Below are 24348 nucleotides of genomic sequence, written 5' to 3'. Positions count from 1 at the left end.
AAAAAAAAGTTCATGTGTGTATATATAATAAGAGAGGAATACCCCTTTCTATTTCCATTGTAGTTACAGAAAGCCTAGAATGTGTTAATGAGATATTAAACTAATTGTAAAAAAAAAAAAAAATATGTATCTAACTCCTGATTCCTTTGCAAGATGCCAGAATCCTGGGATGGGGTCAAGAGAAAAACAAAAAGGGTATAATTGGCTGAGCCATGCCTTTAGAAGCTCTAAATAGCTAAACCCTGTAGGAGTTTTATTAGTTTGAATGAGAGTGGGAAAGATGAAAGACCAGGAGCTGCCCAGAGAGGAAACCTCTGCAGAGGGAGGAGATACTTTATCTCTTTTTTTTTTTCCTTTTCCCCTAACTGATCCTCATGTCAGGAGGAGGAATATTGGGGAGACACTATAACTAGTGGAGAACATACACTATTCTAGATTTAGAGAAAGAATTCCTGAAGGAGGGAGGAACATCAAGAAGCATGACTTCTGTCAGTCACTAGAGCTGGCTGCAGGCCCACGAGGGGAACAGACCCGGGGAACCCAAGGAGCCCAAGAAGTAATGCTATATCCAAGGAGGACAACACAAGGAAAATTCTAGGCTCTGCAATAACAGAAGCTGTGAATTGCTCCATGGGTATCCTCTGTGCTTCTGTAACTAACATTATACTCTAAAGTAGAACCATTCAGACTGTGTGTATTTGTGGGAGAGATACCCCAAGCATAAGGAGGAGGGAAATTTTTTGTTCCCATTCTTCTTACTATGTTATTTTTAGTAAATTCCTTGTTAAGAACTAATTGCAGAAGTTGATATGAATTGTATCTTGAAGGCAACTAGGGGTCCCAAGAAGCAAATAGGAAGAGAGAGAACAGAGGCTGGAGATGAAATATTGTATATGGGGAATAGAAGGTAAGACAGTTTGATTAGAATTCAGAGTGGGTATGAGGAAGTGATATGTGATTAATTCACTGAAATGTTTGTTAATGGGAAATACATCAATGGAGACTCATATACTGCAGATCCCCTGGCTCTAGAACTCAGATAGCAGATTCTCTTTGGGGACTCATCCCATGATTGTGAATTCCAGTTGTAGGAGTAGCTCAGGAGAGTTATATATAATATATATGTGTGTATATAAATGCACACATATATATTATATATATGCTTATACTCTTACACTCCCCCACATCCTCTATCCCCAGCCCTCAACTCACTCCAAATCTAGTCAAAGTCCTATAGTGATTTCTGTGAATTGTTTACCATTTATGTTATTTACTAGGCTGTACAAAATAAAAATGTAAAATCTTAGGAACCCTTTGATAAAAGGGGTCTCCCCAAAATGTCCCAGGTGCTTTTGATTTTTGTGTGATTTGTGGTTCAGAATCCCTTCAAAATGATATTCACCTCCCACTACAATCCAATATTCATTTATTACCACCAAAATCTATAATGGGAAAGCATGTCCTCTTCCCTATTGGTGAATGTTGGATGTGGATGGAATGTGTCTATACCAATATCTAAGCTAACTGAATGTATTATTATATGATATTTAGTTAAGAAAGGTGCTAAAAAAATTGACTGGTTCCAGTTGGGCTATTAGATCAAAGTGAAGGAGGACCCCAGGCAGTGAGAGGGGATAAAGGGAGAGAAGGAACATAAAAGAAGAATCAAATGAGGGAACATCTCGGGAATAGAGGGGAGACTAGTGGTTCAAAGACCATGGTCTGCTCTGTGTGGTGAATGCAGAGAATCTCTTTTAGGAGTCTTCACCAAGCACACTCACTGTTGGGCATCTTTAATGAGTTAATCTACAGATCATAGACATTGGAAGGAATGTCAAAAGTGATCTTATCCAAATATACCCATTTTACAGATAGGGAAACTGAGGCCTAAGGTGGTGTGTCACTTGCTAAAGGTCACACAGTAGCACTTGCCAGGAGCAGGGCTTAACCCCAGCTCCTCTGATTCTATAGCCAGTATTCTTTTGTATATACCAACCTTCTTCCATGGAAGTGAACTTGGCCCACAACCTCACTCTTCCTGGGCTTGGGTGGAACCCGAGTAATGACAAAATGTGTGATTTTCTTTTGGGGTTTGGGTAATAACAGGAAATTCAGCTTGGGTGATTTTGTAAAGTTGTTTTTTGAGGGGACTTGGAATGGGTAGTGAAGGGAAAAACATAATATAATTAGGAAGATCAAACCAGTTACTCAGCTGAGGAGAAAAAGAACTGGGCAAGGAAAAGAGCAATTGCTTAATTGGACAGACTTCTAGAACCTAGAAATCTCTAGGTACATGAATCTCAAACTAGACAAAGCCGGACTCTGCATTTATTAGTGTCCATCTGCTACAGTTTATACTTGTATAAATCCTTAAACAGTGTAAAGATGCTTTTAGTGGCAACTGGTGTATAACTTGTTTCTTTGGATAACTCTTTTCAAAAAAAGAGGCCTGATAGCAAGTCTCTTTCATTTTACTTCTATATCAACTTGTCACCTTCCTTCTGCTTACCCGAGAATCACCAAGTTCAGCTCTTTGACTTCTCCCCGCTGGGCTTTTGCAGCAGCCTCCTAACTGGTCTCTCTTTATCCAGCCTATTTTTCCCCCCTATAACTCCATTCTCCATTCATTCATCCATTCTCCATTATCCATCATTGCTAGACTGACATTTCTACAATGTAGGTCTGACCATGTCCCTCTTTTGTTCAAGGAGTTTCAATGGCTCCCCATTACCCCTAGCACATGCAAAGATTAAAAAACGATCCTGTATTATTAATTGTATTTACAATTCATTGTCCTGTAACTGCTTAAGTCATGATTCTTTGTCTTTGAACTTAGTTTAGACTTCAGCTGGCCTGTATTGCATTGTTTCAAAAATTCAGCCCTTCTTGCCTCAAGAAATACTGCTAACCTTGGGGAATGTGTATGAAAGAAAGGGATTCAGGCCTGATACTTTTACTCCACTAAGCTATCCTTCCAGACTGTCTGGGTTGCTATCTCACACCTGGACTCAAACAATGAGCCCATTCCCCCAGGTCAGCAGCCCACGCTTGTAAAGCTGTAGGCCAGCTGGAATCCTGCTCTATTTCTAACTCAATTATTGGCTGCTCGGCACATCTGCTAATATCTGCACCGATCAGATTACAGCATTGAGTTATAGGCTGCAGTATTACAAAGTTGGGCTATTTGCTCTCTCATTGATGGTCTTCAGCTGCTCTTCTCTATACAGGAAGAATATATCGACTTTTTTTAGCTGATAGTCCCAAGGGCTCCCTCAGCTATTTGTGATCCAGATTTAGTTAATATGGAGTCAGCAAAACAAGTTCCCAAGAATTGTCTGTCTTTTGGATTTCCTTTGCTGCTACCTCTGTGCTGTTCTTACTGACTTAGACTTTAAAAATTCCTTTCAATTCCTTTCCACTCCCACTACCAATCATGGTGTATACTAGGGCTTCTTAAACTTTTTCCACTCATGGGATTAACTATTTTGATCTACCTCTCAAGAGCATTTAGTCCCATCAAGTTTCTTTCAGTTGCTCTCCTCCCTACGTTATAGAACATTTCACCTGTTTTATTTCCCAAAAATAGATGGGAAACTCTTTCTTGGTGATGGCCATGTCTTCTTTTTATTCTCTATAGTTACCCTTTCTTCATTCTTTCAAAGTGCTCTAGATCAGGCACAAACTGAAACATGGCAAAACAAAGGAAAAATATGGAGTGTCTTACAGAGGAATACGAAATCAATAGCAATATCTTTAAATGAAAATAGTAGGGGAAATCAACTGGACAGTTAATAAGAACATACAATTCCAAAGTGTTCATTCAGGGATGCTGAGAATGTCATGGAGATTCCTAATACTTAAAGTTTGCCCAGAAATAGAAAAGTTGGAGGCATTAGATTAAATAATAAACGAATGAATCAATGTGTGCAAACTGCCAGCCCCAGAAGCCCCAGTGTAAAGCCAGTAACCAGGATCCTGGTGCAAGAAGCTTGGAACTCCCCTGTACCCTAGGAACAGAGCTCAACTTTAGAAGACCTGAATAAGACTGGAAAATGAGAAAAGAAAAAAAGAAAACCCTCTGACCATAGACAGCTATTGTGGTGACAGGGAAAATTAAAATACTAATTCAAAAGAGGACAACAATGTCAAAATACCTACATTAGAAGCTTCAAAGAGAAATATAATTGATCTCAAGTCCCCAAAATCCCTCTGAAGAGCTCAAAATGATTTTTAAAAATCAAATAAGAGAGTCTGAAGAAAAGTCAGGGGAAGACATGAGCGTGAAGTAAGAAAATTATTTAAAAAGTCAGCAGCTTGCAAAAAGAAAACAATTCCTTAAAAAGTAGAATAGACCAAATGGAAAAGTACAAAAAAAGTACAAAAGCTCACTGAAGAAAATAATTCCTTAAAAATTAGAGTTGGACAAGTGGAAGTTAATGACTCTATGAGCCATTAAGAATCAAACAAACAAAATCAAAAGAATGAAAAAAAAAGAAGAAAATGTAAAATATTGGGGAAAAAAAAAAACAACTACTGACCTAGAATATAGATCCAGGAGAGATAATTTAAGATTATTGGACTACCTGAAAGCTATTATCCAAAAAAGAGTCTGTACAACATCTTTCAAGAAATTATCAAGGAAAATTGTTCTGATATTCCAGAATTTGAAAGTCAAATAACTGAAAGAATTTACAGATCACCTCCTGAAAGAAATGTCAACAGCAACTGTGCTGTTGATTTGATTATTCTGAGGAGAAAAAGAGATGGAAAGTAGGATTTGGAGGATATGCAAAGTAACTGGACTACAATAACAAAATGACTGGAGTGCACAGCTAGCTGGATGGAATGCAAATTGTAATGTGGTCTGTTCTGGACTGACTAGATTGGGCTAGGTGAGTTTATGTTCCCTCCATATGGCTTAGCCTCATGGTGTTTCAATAAACCAAGTACAGATGAGAAGTGTGTGAGACAGATCTTTATTCACTGTTATGTCACTTCAGTCCATTGAGTTTTCTTGGTCTCCCTTCTAGGGATTTTTTCATCTAAATAGACAGACACAGACACATAATTTCAAAGACAGCAAAAATAAGTTTAATGGAGGAAGAGACTGATGAGCATAAAATGAAGAAAGGAATATGGTTGAAGGTATGTGATGCTTATAATATTGATTTAGGACCTTATTTCTTCATTCCATCAAAAAGCCTTTAGCCAGTCACTGTGCTAGGGGATACAAAAAATAGGAAAGAAGATAAAAGGAGGAGAAAGAAGGAGAAGAAGGAGGGGAAAAAGAAGAGGAAGAGCAAGAAGGAAAAGAAGAAAGGAGATACAGGAGGTGAAGGAGAATAAAGAGGAGAAGAAATAGAGATGAGAAGGACAAGGAAAAGAGAAAGAGGAGGGAAAATAGTTCCTGTCCTTCCTTTAAGGAACTTTTTTCATCTTAGTTGTGGTGGGGGACAGTTGATCTATCTCCTCAATAATAAAAATAAATGAGATCACTGCTGGTAAAGTGTATCTAATAATGTAAGTCATTTTGGTCTGCTGGTACAGAAACACTTAGTGTTTGTGCACAGAAGGGAAGTTCACACTGGGTATAAGATCTTTTGTCTATTAATTTTTAGGGACATTATAATCAGGATAATGATCTTCTTATGTTAGGCTTTGGGGTTCCATATTTTAGGAAAAGATGTTGATAAGTAACCTGATTGATGAAGGAACTGAAGTTCTTGCCATAGTAAGTTCATTTGAAGAAATGGGAGATAGGAGGCAATTGCAGTGAGAAGAACATTAAATTTAGAATGAAAAATCTTTGTTTCAATTCTGGTTCTGCAATATATTACCTGCATAATCTGGGACAAATCATTTTAATCTCCTTGGACCTCAGTTTCTTCATCCGTAAAATGATGTACGAAATCAGATTACAATGACCTCTAAAGTCCCTTCCAACTCCAAATCTCTGATCCCATAGTTTAAGTCCAGGGAGAAGATGAGACAGTATTTTGGGTTGAAAGACTGTCAAATAGAAAATGGAAAACCTTTTCTGTTGAAGGCAAAATTATGAACAATGAGTAGAAACTGCAGAAATGCGTATTTCCATTCAAAAGAAGGAAAAACTTTTTAACAATTGGAATAATTCAGAAATGGAGTGGGTGGCTTTTGGATCTATTCCTGGAGATTTTTAGGTAGAAGATAGAGTAACCAGTTTTGTTACTGATAATATCTGAAATTCTGTAGAGATTTGCTCTAGTACTGCACTATACCAGGTAGAATAGAAGGTGGTGGGAGTAAAAACTTGTGGTATCTTAGAGCAAGCAGCTAAGGTTTTTTTTTTTGTTTTTTTTTTAAAGATTTTAAAAATCTTTTCTCAGTAAAACACTTTCTCCAAGGATGCATTCAGGAACATTCCAGTGGGGTCCAATTTTTCCCGGAGAGCACAGAATTTCTCAAAGGATGGATACATCTTCTCAAAGTCTTTCCGAGTGCAGTTGTGTGCCTAAAAAGGGGAGAAGAATCAAAAAGACAATCAGCGGGGTTAGAGTTATAATATTCATATATATATATATATGCTTACACATTTGCATACATAGAATGTGTTAGGTCTCACAAAGAAACAGTTGACTAATAACATAATCTAAATATATGATAGTAGCTTATACTTTATGTATCTTATTTTATTTGAAAAATCACAACAACCCCAATACTATTTAAAGAAAAGTAGAAAATAATTATCTTGAAACATCTTGATGGGCTAATAATACAAAAACCTCTCAACCACCTGATGACCTAATCTTAGAAAGTCCTCAATTCCTATTGAAAAATAAATAAACTATAACTAACTATGAAGGAATCTGGCAAAACTCTCATCCACTGCTATAACAACTATTTATTGTCCTTGGATAAGAGATCTGCAGCTTTGTCTAAAAATACTTCTTTCACAATTATAAAAATATTTGTCATTTCTCCTTGTTTTTGGCCATTGAACAGGGGTTATGTTCTTATAATAAATTCTTCCAGTTGCATTCCAAATACACCCCCCTTTTTTCCTTTGGCTGATCTCTCCTTTTTTTTCTACCCTCTTTCTATGAAATGCTTTCCTCATCTATCCTAAAGTGCCACACAATGCAACTGATTGGCTGTATTCCCTAAAACCCCAAAAAGGTTATAAAAACTTATTCTATACCCTAGGAAGCTGATGTTGCTATCACCAACTAGCGGTCTTCCTTAGCATGTTAACAAATGTCTTTTCTTTTGGTCTGTCTTTTTGTCTTTAATTGATCAGATTCCCCCCATCCCTGGTTGGTGGATACATCTCTCCCAAGAAGTCCTGTTCCTTCTGTTTGACAGAATTCCCCAATAAGAGGTAAAAGAAGGAGAAACAGAAGAAACAGGAGCAAGTCAAACATGGAATGAGGGGGAGATTCAGAATGTGTGATTTCACTGATGGGAGAGAACTTCTACTTGGGAAACTCTCTCTACTGATTCAGTGGTAATCTGAATAGTCTTGGAGAATTGCTTGGGATCTCAAGTGACTCAGTGTCAGAGAACTTGAACCCAGATATTACTGCCTACTTCTGTCCACTAACTAGGACTATCTTTTTAAACTGACATTTACAGAATTATTTAAAGTTTGGAAAGCAGGTTGACAGATGATCCTACCTAGGTGTTGGTAGGACTTATTATCCCCATTTTCCAAATGAGAAGACTGAAGTGAGAAGAACTTAAGTAAAAAGTCCATGGTCACAGAGCTAGTAAGTAGCTAAAGCAGGATTGAAGTCAAGTCTATTTACCTCCAAAGAAGAAGATTTCTTAGGATATAAAACAAACAAAAAAAGAATTCCTAGATCATGTCTTGTTGGTGCTTGTGGGTTCCATGGAGAAGAGAAATTAAGTCCCAGAAATGAATAGTTGCTTCTTGTCTTTTGGAATATTTTCCTATATATATACATATATATATGCACTGTTTGGGTCAAAGGGATATATCTCTTTCCCTTAAATTCAGTTAGTATTTTTCCTAGTTGCTTTTCATTTAAGCAAAAACATATTCTCCTTGGGGCCAGGAAGCTTCTCAGGAAGTGCTTTCAATTCCTGAACTGCTCAGGCAACACTTTGTCCTTACCTTGGCCCAGTGGGGCCTCCCTCCAACCCCCTTCATGATGCGCTCATAGGCCAGCCAGTAGTCTAGGCGGGGAACATCCTTTCCATAGGGCCTAGAAAATAAATTGCAATCAGTGAACACACACCCCGCTTCTCATTCTTGTTGGCATTCAGTAAAACCAGGCGAATGAGTCGTTTTTGAAAATCTACTTGTCCCACACAAATGGAACTATTTAGAACTTGGTTGTAGAAAAGTGCTTTCTTTCCCATAGTTCTCATAAATATAGAATGGTTCTGATATTTAGGCATAAACCTTCTCTTTTTCCCATTTACAAACTTTTAGTTCCCTAATTCCTAGATTCTCCATGTGCAAATAACTGAAGCTCATTGTATTTCCCATCTACTACAAAGTTGTACAAAGTTGTGCCATTAGTGACCTTATTTACAAAAGAAGCTCTGGAATTATAATCTGTATCCTTAAACCAGCCATCTTCAAGATTTTAAGGGATTAAAACTTTATGATTTTGGGAAGACCTACTTTTGTGCACTAGATTAAATGACTGTCAGTAGCTTAAAATTATTGATGCAACTCTAGATGTAGAGCAGAATTTGTGGTCTGAGCTCCTGCTAAGTATCCATTAGCTAGCACTTTATTATCTAAATAATCCTCTCATTCACCATCTATTCTCTGATGCAGGCTTGTTTTATCTTGCCCCTCCCTCCAATTACATAGTCTTTCATTAATCTTCTTTTCTGATAGTATTAGCATTTTGATAATTAGCCAGCGGATTTGATGTTAAATACTAGTGAATCAATGAATCAACTACCACTTATTAAGTTCATATTTTGTGTAGGTTTTAGAGCTAACCCCTGAGAATACAAAGACAAAAGCAAAAACAGTCCCTGATGTTAAATTCCAGTTGGAGAGACAACATGTACATGAAAGCGGTGATCTTTGGAGTTCACTTCAAGAGAAAACAATAGTTAATGAGTTGTCTGCTTTGACAATTCATTTGTCTGGAGGCATAAATCTAACTCAAAGTTCTAAATCATGTCTGGTTTTGAGCTCTATCTTGAGATAGCATTTGTTCAGTTATCAGCCGTGGAACTTTGTAGTAGATGGAAAATACAGTAGGCTTCAGTTATTTGCACATGGAGAATCTAGGAATTGGGAAACTAAAAGTTTGTAAATGGGAAAAAGAGAACTAAAAGTTTATGCCTGAATACCAGAACCATTCCATATTTATGGGAAAAACATTTTTATGTGATTATTGCTGTTTTTATTTCCAACACCAATCCTAACAAGGTCTCTCAGCCATTTCTAGTAGTTTGTGCATACTTTTGCATTAACAGTCACCCAGAATTATAAGCTTGTTCTTTTTGATGATGAGAATCTCCAGATATTCACAAAATTCTCTAAACTCATCAGGGCTCATCATTGTAGGAGCATGCTCATTGATGATGATGACATGGAACTTTCTTGCAAGTGGCAATCACATTGCCACGAGTTTGTTGGTTGGCCGACAGATTTGCTGACTAGATTAGTTTTGATTACAAAACCCATACCAGCTTCACAACAGTTATTTCAGAAAGACATGTATCCAGCTCATATTTTGGTGAGGACTTCGTCTGCCAGCCTTGTTTTATTTGGTGCTTTTTGGATGCAATACCTGCTGAGTTCTCTTTAAAAAAAGCTAATTTTCTTTCACACCTACTGTATTTTGCCCATAAGTGTGTGCCCAACTAATGAGGAATGGAATCATCTTTAGAAAAGTTTTTTTGCTTTTTTGTGTTTCAGTTGCAGAGTGGGATCCCTGCTTGCTGCAGTAAGCAAGTCAGGTGAAGCAAGGTGAAGCACAGTTTTCAGGGGATCTTTTCTGGCTCCTTCCTAATGCTAGGAGGTAGATGATACAGCCCTTCAAAAAGGCTGCCCAGATACCTGGGACTATGGAAGATGACCCTATGCTGTGGGTAACTGTGTACAGTTATAACCCTGGTGTATTTGCTTTATCACTTGCCTGTTGCCACAGAACTTTGAGGTAAGTAAAAATGGCACAAAAATATAGATGATGTCTTGATTCATACAAAATTGGATTTAAATGAGGCAGAGTTGCTGGAAATTCTCAAATTCACTCTCTTTTCCAGAATCATCAAAATTCAGTGGCAAGAGAAAAGTTGGAGTGATTCATGATGTCCAAAAAGACTTTAGCATCTTTATGACTAACCAAATTCTAAGTGCTCCACAGAACCTACTTCTTCCACTTTCATAGCCATTAGAACAAATTATTATCCATGGGATGTCTTCCTGGGGCAGACACCCCTTTAACACACTGATGAGTTTGAAAATCCTCAGCTACCCTTACCCTGGTTTAGCCAAAACAGCTTACTGTGTGGTTGCTGCATATGCTATATCTTCTTGGAGCCACAGGTAAGAGTTGAATGAATCAGGTACACACCAAAGGGGCTATTTTGGCAAGAAGAGTCAGTTTCACATGTAAAATGAAGGTGATGGAGAAATAGTAGCAGAAGGCATCTGAGTATTATGACATGAGGAGGAGGGGGAGAAGAAAGACTTCTCAAAGAATGATCTTGACTTCTTTAGTAAAGTATAAGGTAAGGGACCCTCAGCTGAGAGGATAAAGAGAAGAGAAAGCATAGGAATTTGGAGGAGAGATGAAAGGATTAGAAAAGCAGCTCTGGTTTGGCATAGTGAGTTAATTAGGGAAATGTAAAAAGATTGCCTTGTCATGGTGATTATGATTATGTAACAAAGTCACAATTAATTCAACCAGCATAGTTTCATGATTTTTTTTTCCAGTTTCATTCAGTAATATATGAGGAGAAACAAAGACAGTGACGGTGTGAAAGATGTTGTGAAGGTAAAAACAACAAAATTAAGCAATTAAATGGATATATGTGGTAAAGAGGGAAAGGAGGCTTGTAAACCAGCAGTATTTGCATATGGGAGAGAGCAAACTATGCCCAGGAGCAAGTATAAATTAAATAAACCTTCATAGCTCCTTAAAAATTATTTTTAGATTTTTTTTTTTAGTAAAGAGGTGATGAAGAAGGGTAACTGGTCATGAGAAGAGCTTATCAGTGATGTGACTAGGAAGAAGGATATTATCCTATTTTAACTCATTTTTCTTGCTATGTGCTAAGTTCTGTTGTTTCTATATTTTATATTATATTCTATATTATATCTGTATTCCTATGCTTCTAAATTTTAGAGTGCTATATAAATACTAGCTAATATGCAGCGGCCAGGCAAATGCAATTTATAGAGTTCCGGGGTTAGACCCAGGACAACCTGTGTTCAAATCTGATTTTAGCTACTTACTAGCTGTGCCCTCCAGGGCAAATCATTAATTGTTGACTACTTCTGTTTTATCATCCATAAAATGATCCTTACCCTCCAGGAATATTGTGAATGGGAGATAAAATTTGAAAAATAGCACTAAATAAATACATTTTATCTTTCCCCTTCTAAAGAACTGCAAGTATTTTGGTATCCTCTATTAAATATCCTAGGGAAAAGTCCCAGTATCAAGCCCCACTTAAGGTATTGTGGACGTATGTATGTTTATATGTGCATTTGGAAGTATTTAAATAACTGACTTTTCTTGGGGTAGGGACCTGTCAATAATGGCTGTCTGAAGTATATCTCCATTGCTTCAATGTGAATACTGAACACTCCTAAGTCCATTGCAGTAACTCTGGGTGCTGTGCTATGGACAAAAGTAATAGATTAACAACCTTGCTATTTCTCAGATACACTGCCTCCAAATGGCCAGCCTCTCATTTAAATTGAGAACAAAGTCACAGGACGGGTTAAAGGGAGACTGTCGACATGTGGAAGCATTTGGTTTTAATTTCTTCTCTTCTTTCCTTTACCTTTGCCATTTGGACTTCTGGGAGAGGCTGGGATGAGCAGAGACAGCATGGAAAGGTGCATCTTTCTGGACTACTGTCCAGGGAGAAGCAGCAAGGATTCATGCATCTTCAGGAGCCATGAGGGAAAACTGGGGCCACAAGGAGAACTTCAGATCATTGATCTTCATTGATGTGGAGAATGACAGACATTATAAATTATCATTTTCCATGCTTCTTTCCTTTTTAAAAAAACTGGGATCCTGAGTGGAAACTTCTCCCACTGTCCCACTGTTTTTTGTTTTTTTTGTTTTTTGATCCACCATCATAAGATAGGGAACAAATATTCTTCTATTGTTTATAAACTATGTGTGTAAAGTCCACATTAAAAGACTGGAAGGGAAAGAGGAGGAGTGGATGAGGGAGAAGATTGGAGACAACCGTCTCCATATGGGAGTTTGGGGTCTAGTTTCCTTTCCAAGTATTTTTCTGTACATCAGCAGGACATGCAAAGTCTCCGAATTTATAAATGCATTGAGAAATGAATCGGAAAAGTAGAATGCACTGTGGGACAGGGCCTCGGAGCTAATTATAGACATCAGGTTCCATATTTTTACATTTGGACAACAGCCCATTTCATCTCTTAAACTAAAATGGAATATGGCCAGCAAAACTACTTCAATTCAAGAACAGTGGGAGCAAGTAGCATGGACCCTTTTGGACCAGGTTCCCTCTTGTGGCCATATGGGATATTGCAACCTGTTAGGATAAAGCTTTGGAATGGGCTAGGCTAGAGTAACCTGACCGGCAACTCAGAGATTGCCCTCAACTCATTCAAGTCCCTTGTTGGGTAATTAAAAAACGTACATAGTCTCTCCATATATAGGCTTATGAAAGGCAGCACACAGCCCAAAGTTCCCTATATTGAGGCTTACATTATTCAGTGCTCATCTTCTCAGACATTTAATACTTTCTCCTGCCTTGGCTTTAGAGACATTATATTCTCTGTTTTTTCACTTTGACAATTTTTTTATGTCATTTAAAAAACAATCTCCTCTACGTCTTAATTTGCGTATTCTCTGTAAGAGCGCTTTTTTCTTTCACTCTCTCCCTTGGCAATCTCATTCATCTTCGTAGTTCCAACTACTACCTTTAATCAGCATGCTTATTAACCAATTATCCACAATCCTGATCACTTTTCCGAGTTCTAGATCCTCATCTCAGTATCCTCCATGATCTCCATTCCTAGCAGTCCCACTAACATCTCAAGCCCAACATCCCAGTGGGATGTGGGATTTTCCATTTTAAATCTGTTCCTCTGACTTTAAAAACTTCCTGTCTGTTCCACCATCAATCTTCCTGTCTTCCATGTTTGAAAACTTAAGGCTATTTCTTCTTTTCATGTGCCCAGTCCTGGAAATTTCACTTCCATAACAACTCTTGAAATTGGGACTTTTTATTTTTACTTGAACCATTTTATTATAGGTGGACTCTTGTTACCTTCTTCCTGGATCTCAGCTGTTCTCATCTCTGTTCTCTCTGCCTTCCAATCAATCCTTCACAGAAAAATAGAGCCCTGAACAACTGACTCCTATACTTCAGTGGCTTCCTATTTCCTACTGAGCAAAATTCATCTCTCTGCCTGGCATTCAAGGCTCTCCACAATTTAACAACAAACCCCTCTATCTAGTTCTCCCTTTTGGGACCAAGCAGAAAAACCTTCAGATATTTGCCCTTCAGATATTTGCAAGTGGCTGTTTATCTTCTTTATATGTTTTAAGTGAAAAAAGATGGGAGGAAAAGGAAATTCCAAGAGGAGGTAGTTGGGAAGAAAAGGAAGCCCCGGTGGTCACTCATCAGTGACCATCATTCATATATAAGAGACATATTAATGAGTATAAATAAGTCAAGACCTGTGAACTCCTTTATATAGAAACATGAGAACTCACTTTGTACTGAAAATTTCTTTATGCCAAAAATTCTAAGGAGAAAAATGAAAAAAAAGGAAAATATTGAAAATCTACAATAATGCCCAAGAAAGAAACTAATTTTAATGACATATTTTAAATCTGGTATGGAGGTTATAAGGAAAGGTTTGGATGGGGTATATGGAAATCCAAAGTCTTACTTGCTAGCTGATGACCTCATTGAAAGGGAAAAATACCCCCCTTCAATGTTATCTTCAAGATTGAAATACTTGTGGGTTTGAGTAAAAAGAGTCCAATTTTGGATCAATAACACCTAGTAAGAAGAATTTATGTATTTCTTCCCCAACCATCCCCTTCCCCCTTTTGAATTCCTAGCTCCCTACAAAGCTGAAAGCTGAGATCAAGTGATCCAATCATTCTGGAAAGCAATTTGGAATTATGTCTCAAGGGCAATTAAACTGTTCAACAATATCACTACCAGGTCGGTATCCTAAAGAGATCATTTAAAAAGGAAAAGGACAAAAATATTTAGAGCAGCTCATTTTGTGGTGGCAAAGAATTACATCAATTGGGGAATGACTGAAGAAGCTATGCTATGTGAATGTAATTGATTGTGCTATAAGAAATGATGAGTCAATTGATTTCAGAAAAACCTGGAAAGACTTATAAAAACTGACGCTGAGTGAAGAAAGCAGAATGAGAACCTTGCACACAGTAACATAACATTGTGTGATAATGCTATAATTGACTTAGTTATTCTCAGCAATACAATTCCCAAACTTATGATGGAAAATGCTATATAGAATCTGAATGCCAATTGAAGCATATTATTTTCACTTTTTTCATGTTTTTTTTTAATTCCCTTTTGTTCATGACTAATATGGAAATAGATTTTACATTACATATGCAATAATGTAAAACCTATTTTTATATGAGAGTGTTGTATTTGGGGGTGGGGAGGAGGAGAAGAAAGGAAGAAAAATAGAAATTCAAAATCTTTCAAAAAACGAATGTTGAAAATTACCTTTACATGTAATTAGGAAAAATAAAACACTATTAACTTTTTTGAAAGCTCTGTTCAAGTACTATTTCTTACATGAGACCTTGATGTTGTCTTGTATTTACTTTGTTCATTATTTATATACTCATTACATGTTATTTATATGCTCATATGTCTACAATTGTTTTTTCTTGATGGAATATAATCTTCCTAACATCAGGGGCTGTTTCATTTTTGTCTTTGTATACCCAGAGTCTAGTCAAAATTTGTGCTTAATAAATATTTGTTGATGCACATTATTGTGTATTGCTGACAGAGCCATGAATTGATCTAATCATTATACTCTAATTATGCACACTTTTTGAGCTAATGATGTCAGTACTAGGCTTGTATCCCAGAGGGTTCAAAGAAAGAGGAAAATTATCCATATATACAAAAATATTTATGATAAGGACTGATAACAAAGCGGGGTGCTTCCCAGTTTGTCTACAATTTGGAGCCCATCAGCTCCAGAAAACACAGTAGTTTTAGAACTGGCAAACATACCAAGTAAAGAAGACCCAGATTCCTTCACGGCTACAATCTTAGGGCTCAGTCTAAGTTTTGCAGGAAAAATACATGGACTGACAGTAACATCCCTTCCCACTTTCCTCATTCATCCAATTCAGAAAATTGAGGACCCAATTGTGACCCTCTTCTCCCTCATCCTGAATTGGGAATTGAGGAGAGGTTGCAAATCCATCACCCTGTACCTGTACATAATGATGTTCATGTAGCAGCTGTTTCTCTGGAAACATGGACTAAGTAGGATGTTATCTCCCTTCACAAATCGCACTTCCACAGGGAAATGGGCCACCATATTGGGATGACTTTCCAGCATGGTCTTCAGCTCTAACAAGGCTTCTGCTGTCTTTTCACTGTCCCCAGACCCCAGAGGAATAAACAGAATAAGATCATTGTGTGTTAGTTTGACCCACAGATTTAGTGCCTCTGTCTGTGGACCCTAAAGCCTGATTCCTATCTCTTTTACATTGCTGCAGAGGGGACACTCTGGTACCAGAACCATCTTCAGATAGGAAGTCTGTCTGAACACAAGGAGGGAAAAGATTTAGAGAAAGACAGGGTGAGCTAGAGAATAGGGAGCAATAAACCAGCATGAATTTATTAAGCACTAACTAGCTGTGTAATCCTGCACAGGTCATTTTACTTTGTTTGCCTCAGTTTCTTCATCTGTAAAATGAGCTAGAAAAAGAAATGATGAACCACTCCAGTATCTTTGCCAAAAAAAAAAACACACACACACAACAAATAAACCCAAATGAAGTCACGAAGAGTCTGAAATGATTCAAACAGTATATGATGTTAGACAATTTCAGTATTCCTGAATTTTCTTAACTCCTATATATATATACTCACTTAATGTTTGTTAAATGATTGGGGCTATTCTATAGTCTTGAAAGTATAGGTTAAATTATATCAGATTGCTTGCTGCTTTGATGAGGAGGGAGATAAGGAAGAGAGAGAAAAAAAATTTTGAACACAAAATCTTACAAAAATAAATGTTGAAAATTATCTTTACAAGAATTTGGAAAAATAAAATACTATTTAAAAAAGAAGGTATATATTTATAATCCTCAAGATTTAAATTGTGTTTCCTCATAATAATCCTGTGAGGCATACAGATCAGATATTATTTTCCTTTTAGAGAGAAGAAAATGGACTCAGTCAGAGATTAAGTGACAAACAAGTCAACTTGCTAAGAATAAGTCACAGACTTAGCTGATCTCTATCAGTAAAATGCAGCTTCCACACATGAAGGAGAGCACAGATCATAGGATCATAAATTGAGGGATAGAATAGACCTGAGAGGTCTTCTAGGCAACCCTCTGATTTTTTGCAGATAGTGAACTGAGACGAGAGAAAATGTGTCACAGAGACTGTCAGACCCAGAATGAGGCTTCTCTGAGTCCAAACTCAGGTCTCTTTCCATGTTGTTGTTGAGCTGAGGCTGACTCTTTGTGACCAGTGGAACTCTACTGTTTATGGGGTTTTCTTGGCAAGAATACCGGAGTGGTTTGCTTTTTTCTTCTCCAGTAGATTAAGATAAGCAGCTTAAGTGACTTGTCCAGAGTGACACAACTATTAATTCTGAAGCCACATTTGGATTCAGATCTACCACTTTATGCACTGAGCCCTCTAGATGCCCCACTGGACCACATTGCTTCCCATTTAAAAAGTAAATCCTTGAACCTCACAGGTACCATCACAGGGATGATGTGATGATTCAGTAAAGTAATTAGCATATATGCAAGTACTATGGAACCACAACATGTTACATAGAAGTGAACTGTTATTAATGATCATACCAAAATAAATGTTAACAATAACCGTTAGAAGAATTACACATGTTTAACCATATTGGATTCCTGGCTGTCTTGGGGAGGGGAAAAGAGGGAAAGAGAGGGAGAAATATTTGGAATATAAAGTTTTACAAAAGTGAATGTTGAAAGCTATCTTTGCATGTATTTAGAAAAATAAAATACTATTAAAAGTAAATTTAGAAAACGTTCATACTCTTCTAAAAATATTAACAAGAACCAAATTTGAGATGCCTGAATGCAACTGTCAGTTACAAAAGAGATGTTAATCAGAGTCAGTTTTGTGGCAATTTCTAGTTGGCTGGTTATTTTACTTCATGAAGAATAAGGAGAGGCAAAGATAGGGTGAGGAAGCATTTTTGGATTCCTCAGCCTGTGACTTCTGTCTGTGCAGCCACATTGTAGGCACTTAATAAATGCTCATTAATTGATGGATCTACTGAGGTTCCAACTTGATACAACCTCAGTAGGGGCAGGTAGCTGGCCCAATAGATAGAATGTTGGACTTAGGAAGACCACATATTCAAACTCAGCTTCAAACACTTACTAGCTATGTGATCCCAAAGTCACTTAATCTCTGTCTTGGTTTCTTTGTCTATAAAATGTGGACAATACTCTCAGGACTGTTGTAACAATAAAATGAAATAATATTTATAAAGCACTTAGCACGATGGTAGCCTATGGTAAGTGCTATGTAAATGCGTATTCTTATTTCTCCCTCTATCCCATCCTTCACTGGCATCTAGCTATGAAGATGCTTTTCTAGGATCCCAAAGGTCACTGAATGAAACTGGGGGGGGGTGGAGGTCCTGGATGTATCAGGAAGGAATTTGTGGATGGGGAAAGGAAGCAGGTCAGCTTCCGTCTTTATAAAATGCATTGTTCTCGATAAAAATTCCGACTGCTGCTTGGAGCCACCATCTCTGGAGCATCAGATAGGGTCCTTGCTGTACTGAACACTTGGGAAGGAGGTCTCATAGCCTGAACCCAGCTAGGTGAGATGAACTTTGCCCTTCTTTCTATGACCCCTAAACTGAATTATTCATCCAAAATCAGTTTGCCCTCCTGGAGCATGCTGCGCCAGGCCCTGCACCTCAATCATTTTCACTGGTTGCTATAATTTCCCATTACCCATATCTGTCATCTTTTAATCAATTAGTCTTTCCCCTTTGTTTTCTGACCTTTTCCTTCCACTGCTTATTCCTAATGTCAGAGTAAAAAAATAAATGACAAGCATTATATACTTGTCAGTTGGATGTCAATTATAGTAGGGAAATAGGGAATTCTGAATAAAGACAGGAAACACTCCTAGCACGAAGAATAAAGCCTAGAATGGGAAAATGGCTAAAGAATAATTTTTACTGTGGATGATAAGTTTTTTTTTTTTTTGTAATTTTGCTACTGTAGCTAGTTCAAAGTGATAAGCAGGAAATATAATAAGTTAGACGAGATTAGGAACCAAGTAAGAATCAAAGAAATAATTTAGAGATATTTTTGCAAAGCAAAATATGAAACTAAGAGGAATGGAAGCAGAGAGTTTTCTGTGGACATCACATTCATTATTTCTTGTTTCATTGCTGTTATTTACCTGGAATTTTCCCTATTTCCCTTTCCAATAGTTTACCAGTAAGTGAGAATATTTAATAGGGTAAGGGAGTCTTCCTACTTACTGACATGCATCCCTGGTGTCAATGCTGCAGCCCTTGGAAGCAAGCCTCCTAGTTTCTCAGTTAAACATAATAAGCTTTGTTACTTCTATTGAATGTAATGATCCTGAAAAAGCACCGTACATGGGAATGGCCCAGTCCTGGACATACTGCTTGAAGCGACACTCGTAGTTGAGGATCTTGTAGCTGATATTCCTGTTCTCCATCTTGTTGGTGTATAGGAGCCAGAAGAAAAAGCGATTGATCCAGTGCACGAGGCAAGGCAGGAAAGTGCTGGGAAGAAACAAGACATGACCATCAGGATGCATCACCATGAGACTCGATCACTGACATTATAAACAATTTCCATACCTTATCTCATTTGAACCTCACTACGACAGTGAGAGAGGTGCTATGGGTAACATTATTTCCATTCTACAGATGAGGAGACAGGTCCAGAGGGGTTAAGAGATTTGCCCTTGATCACATGGCAGGTATGTCTCAGAGGTAAGACTTAAACCCAAGTGTTCCCAAGTCTACAACTCTATCCAATAAACCACAATATCATTCCTTCTAAGATTTCCTGAAAGAATTGAGAGATCCCACAGCAATAAATTATCACCCTAGGTAAGGAGTCAATAGAACTAGAGGAGATAGTCATACTCCTTGGGGACAGGAGTGCCCCTCAGATGACTTAAACAAAGTCTTCTGCCCTGTGAGTTTTTAAGTTGATTGGGGGAATTTGTCCAATTGATCAGGCTTTCATCTTCTAGTACTTTGGACCTTTTTGACTGTCTCTTCCCTAACATTCACCTCAACATCACTAATCTACTGATAAGCCAAGAGGAAGAATTTTGTTGTTTTTGTTGTTGAATTATGTCCAACTCTTTTTGACCCCATTTGGGTTTTCTTGGCAACGATACTGGAGTGGTATATCATTGCCTTCTTCAGCTCATTTTACAGATAAGGAAACTGAGGCAAAGTTAAATGACTTGTTCAAGGTCAGATAGCTAGTAAGTACCTGAGCTGAAGTTTTAACTGAGATCTTCCTGAATTTAGAAGACTGATTCTGATTGTTCATCTAATGCTCTATCCACATCCCATCTATAAAATATCAACTAACATACACAACAAATACTTGTTATTTTCTGTAATAAATTCAGCTCTGTGCAAGTGGCTATGTTGGATCCAAAAGAAGTAGATAGCATGGTTCTGGTCCTCTGGTCTCAGTCTCTCTCTCTCTCTCTCTCTCTCTCTCTCTCTCTCTCTCTCTCTCTCTCTCTCTCTCTCTCTCTCTCTCTCTCTCTCTCTCACACACACACACACACACACACACACACACACACACCCCCCACACACACACCTCCCCCCCCCCATACTCCTTCCCATAATAAAGTGACATTTTATTTTGGGGGTATCAGTAAACTAGCAAGGGACAGAAGAGCTTTCAATACAATGTTGTCACTGAAAGATTTCTCTGGGAAATTTTTTAAAGCTATCACCACATTCTAGTTCTGCTTCAATAACTACAGAAACGTTGTTGTTGTTGTTAGTCCTTCATTCTTGAAAAGAAACATGACATTCAAGTGAATTGAATTTAAGTAAGGGGAGGTTGTGAAAGGTCATCTGTCTCATTTTTCCCTCCAAAGCCATCCAGGTGTAGTGGCCAGAGGAGATACAGGGCACAGGTGTGATAGAAATAACAGAGGGAGAATCAATAGGACTTGTTAACTAAAGATGGATCAGTCTTTTACCATCTACAGCTTGTATCATTTATCCCACACATTTATTGCAGAGAAAATTAATGGAGTCTCGAGACTCTTGTGGATCTCAGTTTCCTCATTGATAAAACTAGGGGTCCTTTTAGCTCTCAGTCTATGATCCTATGATTTCGTCAAGTGTTTAACCCACTTTGTGTTCTGTTAGACTTTATTAAAGGAACTTGGATTCCTTTTTGGGTAGCAAAAAACTGGAAAGAAAGTTAAGTGCCCATATATTAAGTAATTACTAAACGAGGTGTGGTACATGAAAGTGATGGAACATCACTGTGTGGTTAAAAGGGGACAATGTGAAGAATTCAAAGATGTAATCAATAATCAATAAACATTTATTAAGCACCAACTATGTCAGGTATTGTGCTAAATCTTGTTAAACAAGACTTTGAGAATTAATAGTGAAATGAGCAGAATCAGGAAAAAATATACAATGATTTCAATAAGTAAATGGAAAGAATAAAACCCCCAAACCGAACACTTTGTAATTATAAAGTCCAAGTTCAAGATATGAAAAAATGTCCCTCTCTACCATCTTTGTAGAAGTGGGAAAGTATGGGTATGTAATATTGCATATGTCTTAGACCAGTTGATTTTTAGCTTGGTTTTGCTGAAAATATTTTTCAAATACACTTCAGTTTAAATAGTTGATATTATTAATAATACTAATGACTGTTATAGTATTAGCTACAATTAATAATTAATATTCTAATAATGTTGCTAATATGGCCATAATTCCTAATGTTAATATTAACTTAATCATGGGGAAGGGAACATATTTAGAAATAAAGTTGATTTAAAAATCAGAAGATATCAATAAAAATGAGATGAAATAAAGACAGGATTAACACATTCCTATCTTATTTAGGGGGGGCGGGATTTTGCTCAGTTAGTTGATTGGTTGACAGATGCAAAAAAATCTGGACTAGTTCCTAAGCAGACTTAAAAGAAGATCTCTGAAGAAGGACTGCATTCAGCAGAAAGGCAGTAATAGAAAAGCCGTAGCTTTGATTTAGTGCTTAATTTATTCCCTGGACATTAACTTCAATGACACAAACACATAAAGCTGTCATGTTGCTAGTAATGAAATTCACGGCCATGAAGAAAGACTCTGATGTGGCATTTTCCATCCTTCTTTACAATCTATAATCTGAGTGCCCTGAGTGACCTCCATGTGAAATGGAGGTAACTTTTAAATGCCAGTAATTTGTGAGTGTAGGGATTTTAGTTGCCAGTAGAAAGTAAGATGCTTTTACTCCCTCCTCCCCTCTCCCATTCTACATTTGCTTCTCTGGAGATTTTTCATTTTTTCTCAGACTGGTTTTCAGGGCAGCTGGGGTAATGAAGCTAGAAGAGACAAGGTGAGATAGGTATTTTCTCAATCTAATTCTCCCTTTTTTCTCAGCAGTTTTGCTAAATGGGTCCTCAGTTTGATATGAAGGAAGCTCTGTGGCACAATAGATAGGGGATTATCACTGGTTATCAGAGTTCAAATTCTGTCTCAGAAACTTATTAGTTGTATGACCCTGGACAAGTCATTTATTTGAATGAAGTTCAGATTAGCAATCAAGGGATGCTACAAGAAGCTAAGAGAAATTTTAAACCATGACTCAGATTCCTCAATTGTAAAATGATGGGGTTGAAAGAGATGTCCTCTACAAGTACGCTAAACTTTAAATCTATATATGCCGAGGGACTACCAGCAGCAGCAAAGAAAAAGTATTGTCAAAGATGGACAATCTGGGGCAGCTAGATGGCAGTGATAGAGCACCAGCCCTGGAGGCAGGATGGCCTGAATTCAAATGCAAACCTCAGAAGCTTACCTGGACAACTCATTTTAACCTCTGTCTGCCTCAGTTTTGCCATCTGCCCAATGGGGATAATAATAGCATCTCTCTCTCTCTCTCTCTCTCTCTCTCTCTCTCTCTCTCTCTCTCTCTCTCTCTCTCTCTCTCTCCCCTCCCCAAGATGGTTGTGAGCCACAAGGACTATATCAGGCCATTGCACTCAAACCCATGCTCTTGTCAAATGAGAGATTTGTGCAGTGCCTGGACCTATGTTAATAAATGCTCATTTTCTTCTTCTCTCCTCCCTTGTAACAATGACAATGAAAAGAGCTTTCCATGAGTCAAGCCTCATTTTATGATCCTAGAACACACAAGTAGTTTGAAATAATCCCAGTTTGAGGCAACTAGATGGCACAGTAGATAAAGCACTGGTTTTGTAGTCATGAAAATCTGAGTTCAAATCTGGCCTCACACATTGACTAGCCATGTGACCCTGGACAAGTCATTATCTCTATTTCCTCAACTGTGAAATAAGAATAATAATAGCACCTATCTCCTAGGAGTGTTGTGAGGATCAAATGAGGAAATATATGTAAAGTACCTGGCACACAGTAGGCTCTTAATAAATGGCTTGTCTTCTTTCCTTCTTCAGGATATTAGGGAAGCGACAGGACACAATAGGGAATAATAATAGAATCAGGGGACTTCAGTTCAAAACTGGGTTCAATCTTTTACTATTTGTAGGATCACAGGTGGTTATTTTATCTCTGAAACTCAGATTTTTCTCTGTTAAGTGGCTTGAGGCAGAGAACGCATGCTGGAATAAGAGGAAAAAGACCTAATTTTCAATTCTAGAACTGCTAATTACCAACTATGACCTTGGACAGTAATTATAACAATTGCTAACATCAATTTTGGTGCTTTAAGATTTGCAAACCACTTTTCATATATTATTTCATTAGATCGATTCATTTAAGTTCTGTGGGCCACAGCTGCTTCTACATTAAAATGAGAGGGTGGACAAGAAGATTTTTGAAGTTCTTTCCAGCTTTAGACCCATATTTCTATGAATTCTAGGATGTGATATTACATGTGATGTACATCAGAGCACACACCCCTTGGGGATTCTGTTATTTCACTGGAAAAATGATGGGGTTAGATTAGGTCACTCCTAAATGTCCTTCCTGCTCCAAATCAATAAATGCACAAATATAGTTTTGATTAAAACAGTTGCTGGTATCTAAAGATCCTCACAAAATCTTGGATATATGATTCCTATGAGTCCAATATGAGCTTTTAGTTTGAAGATTGGATTCTGTGTAGAAAATAGATGGTCATTCATAACTATAAAGAAAAAATGAACAAATGAAGCCTCCCAGAGCTGTCTTGGGAAAGAACAAATGTCTTAGAACAAACAACTAAGGCACTCAGCCTGAGTCAGAGGTACCATGCTTAACCCTCCTAAAATTCCTTTCATTGAAACCAAGGACCTGCCAAGGACACCCTGGTCACATGGGAAGTGTATGTTGATCAGCCCTGGAGCTTATATCCTAGAAACAAGGCAAGATTAGGAGCATCTTAGATGAGAGATTCCAGTTCTGGAATTTGGAAAATAAGACAAAACAAAACAAAATAAAAAGTAAGCCTTTGTCTGAAAATTCATTTTATGTGCTCTTCCTTCCCTTTAGTTAAGATCTGGGGGTGAATGTATAGATTTCAGGATTTCTGTGAATTGGGGCAGCAGAAAAATACATCTTTATTCTCAGTAGCCTTTAGTTGAAATTTAATACTTCTTTTGATTATAAATATAAAAAAAATTATTCTGAGAAGAGGTCCATAGACTTTTCCAGATGTCCAAAGATTCACAAAACTCCTG

The 24348-nt window shown here is 37.5% G+C and overlaps 1 protein-coding gene across 1 annotated transcript in view; it reads right to left on the bottom strand.

The window, feature by feature from the left end:
* Nucleotides 1–4960: 4960 nt before the first annotated feature.
* Nucleotides 4961–24348, bottom strand: part of LOC127548799 (L-gulonolactone oxidase-like) — a 53775-nt gene continuing 34387 nt past the window's right edge. Inside the window, exons 9-12 of the mRNA XM_051976388.1 lie at nucleotides 19058–19207; nucleotides 15642–15806; nucleotides 8114–8204; nucleotides 4961–6490 (exon numbers count right to left, since the gene is read on the bottom strand). Of these exons, the coding sequence (XP_051832348.1) occupies nucleotides 6362–6490; nucleotides 8114–8204; nucleotides 15642–15806; nucleotides 19058–19207 (535 nt within the window). The 3' untranslated portion in view covers nucleotides 4961–6361. The remainder of the gene's footprint in view (nucleotides 6491–8113; nucleotides 8205–15641; nucleotides 15807–19057; nucleotides 19208–24348) is intronic.

Source organism: Antechinus flavipes, chromosome 2, assembly GCF_016432865.1.
Source record: "Antechinus flavipes isolate AdamAnt ecotype Samford, QLD, Australia chromosome 2, AdamAnt_v2, whole genome shotgun sequence".
NCBI lineage: Eukaryota > Metazoa > Chordata > Mammalia > Dasyuromorphia > Dasyuridae > Antechinus > Antechinus flavipes.
The sequence above is the reverse complement of the archived record's forward strand: the minus strand, read 5'-3'. Positions and strand labels throughout refer to the sequence as shown.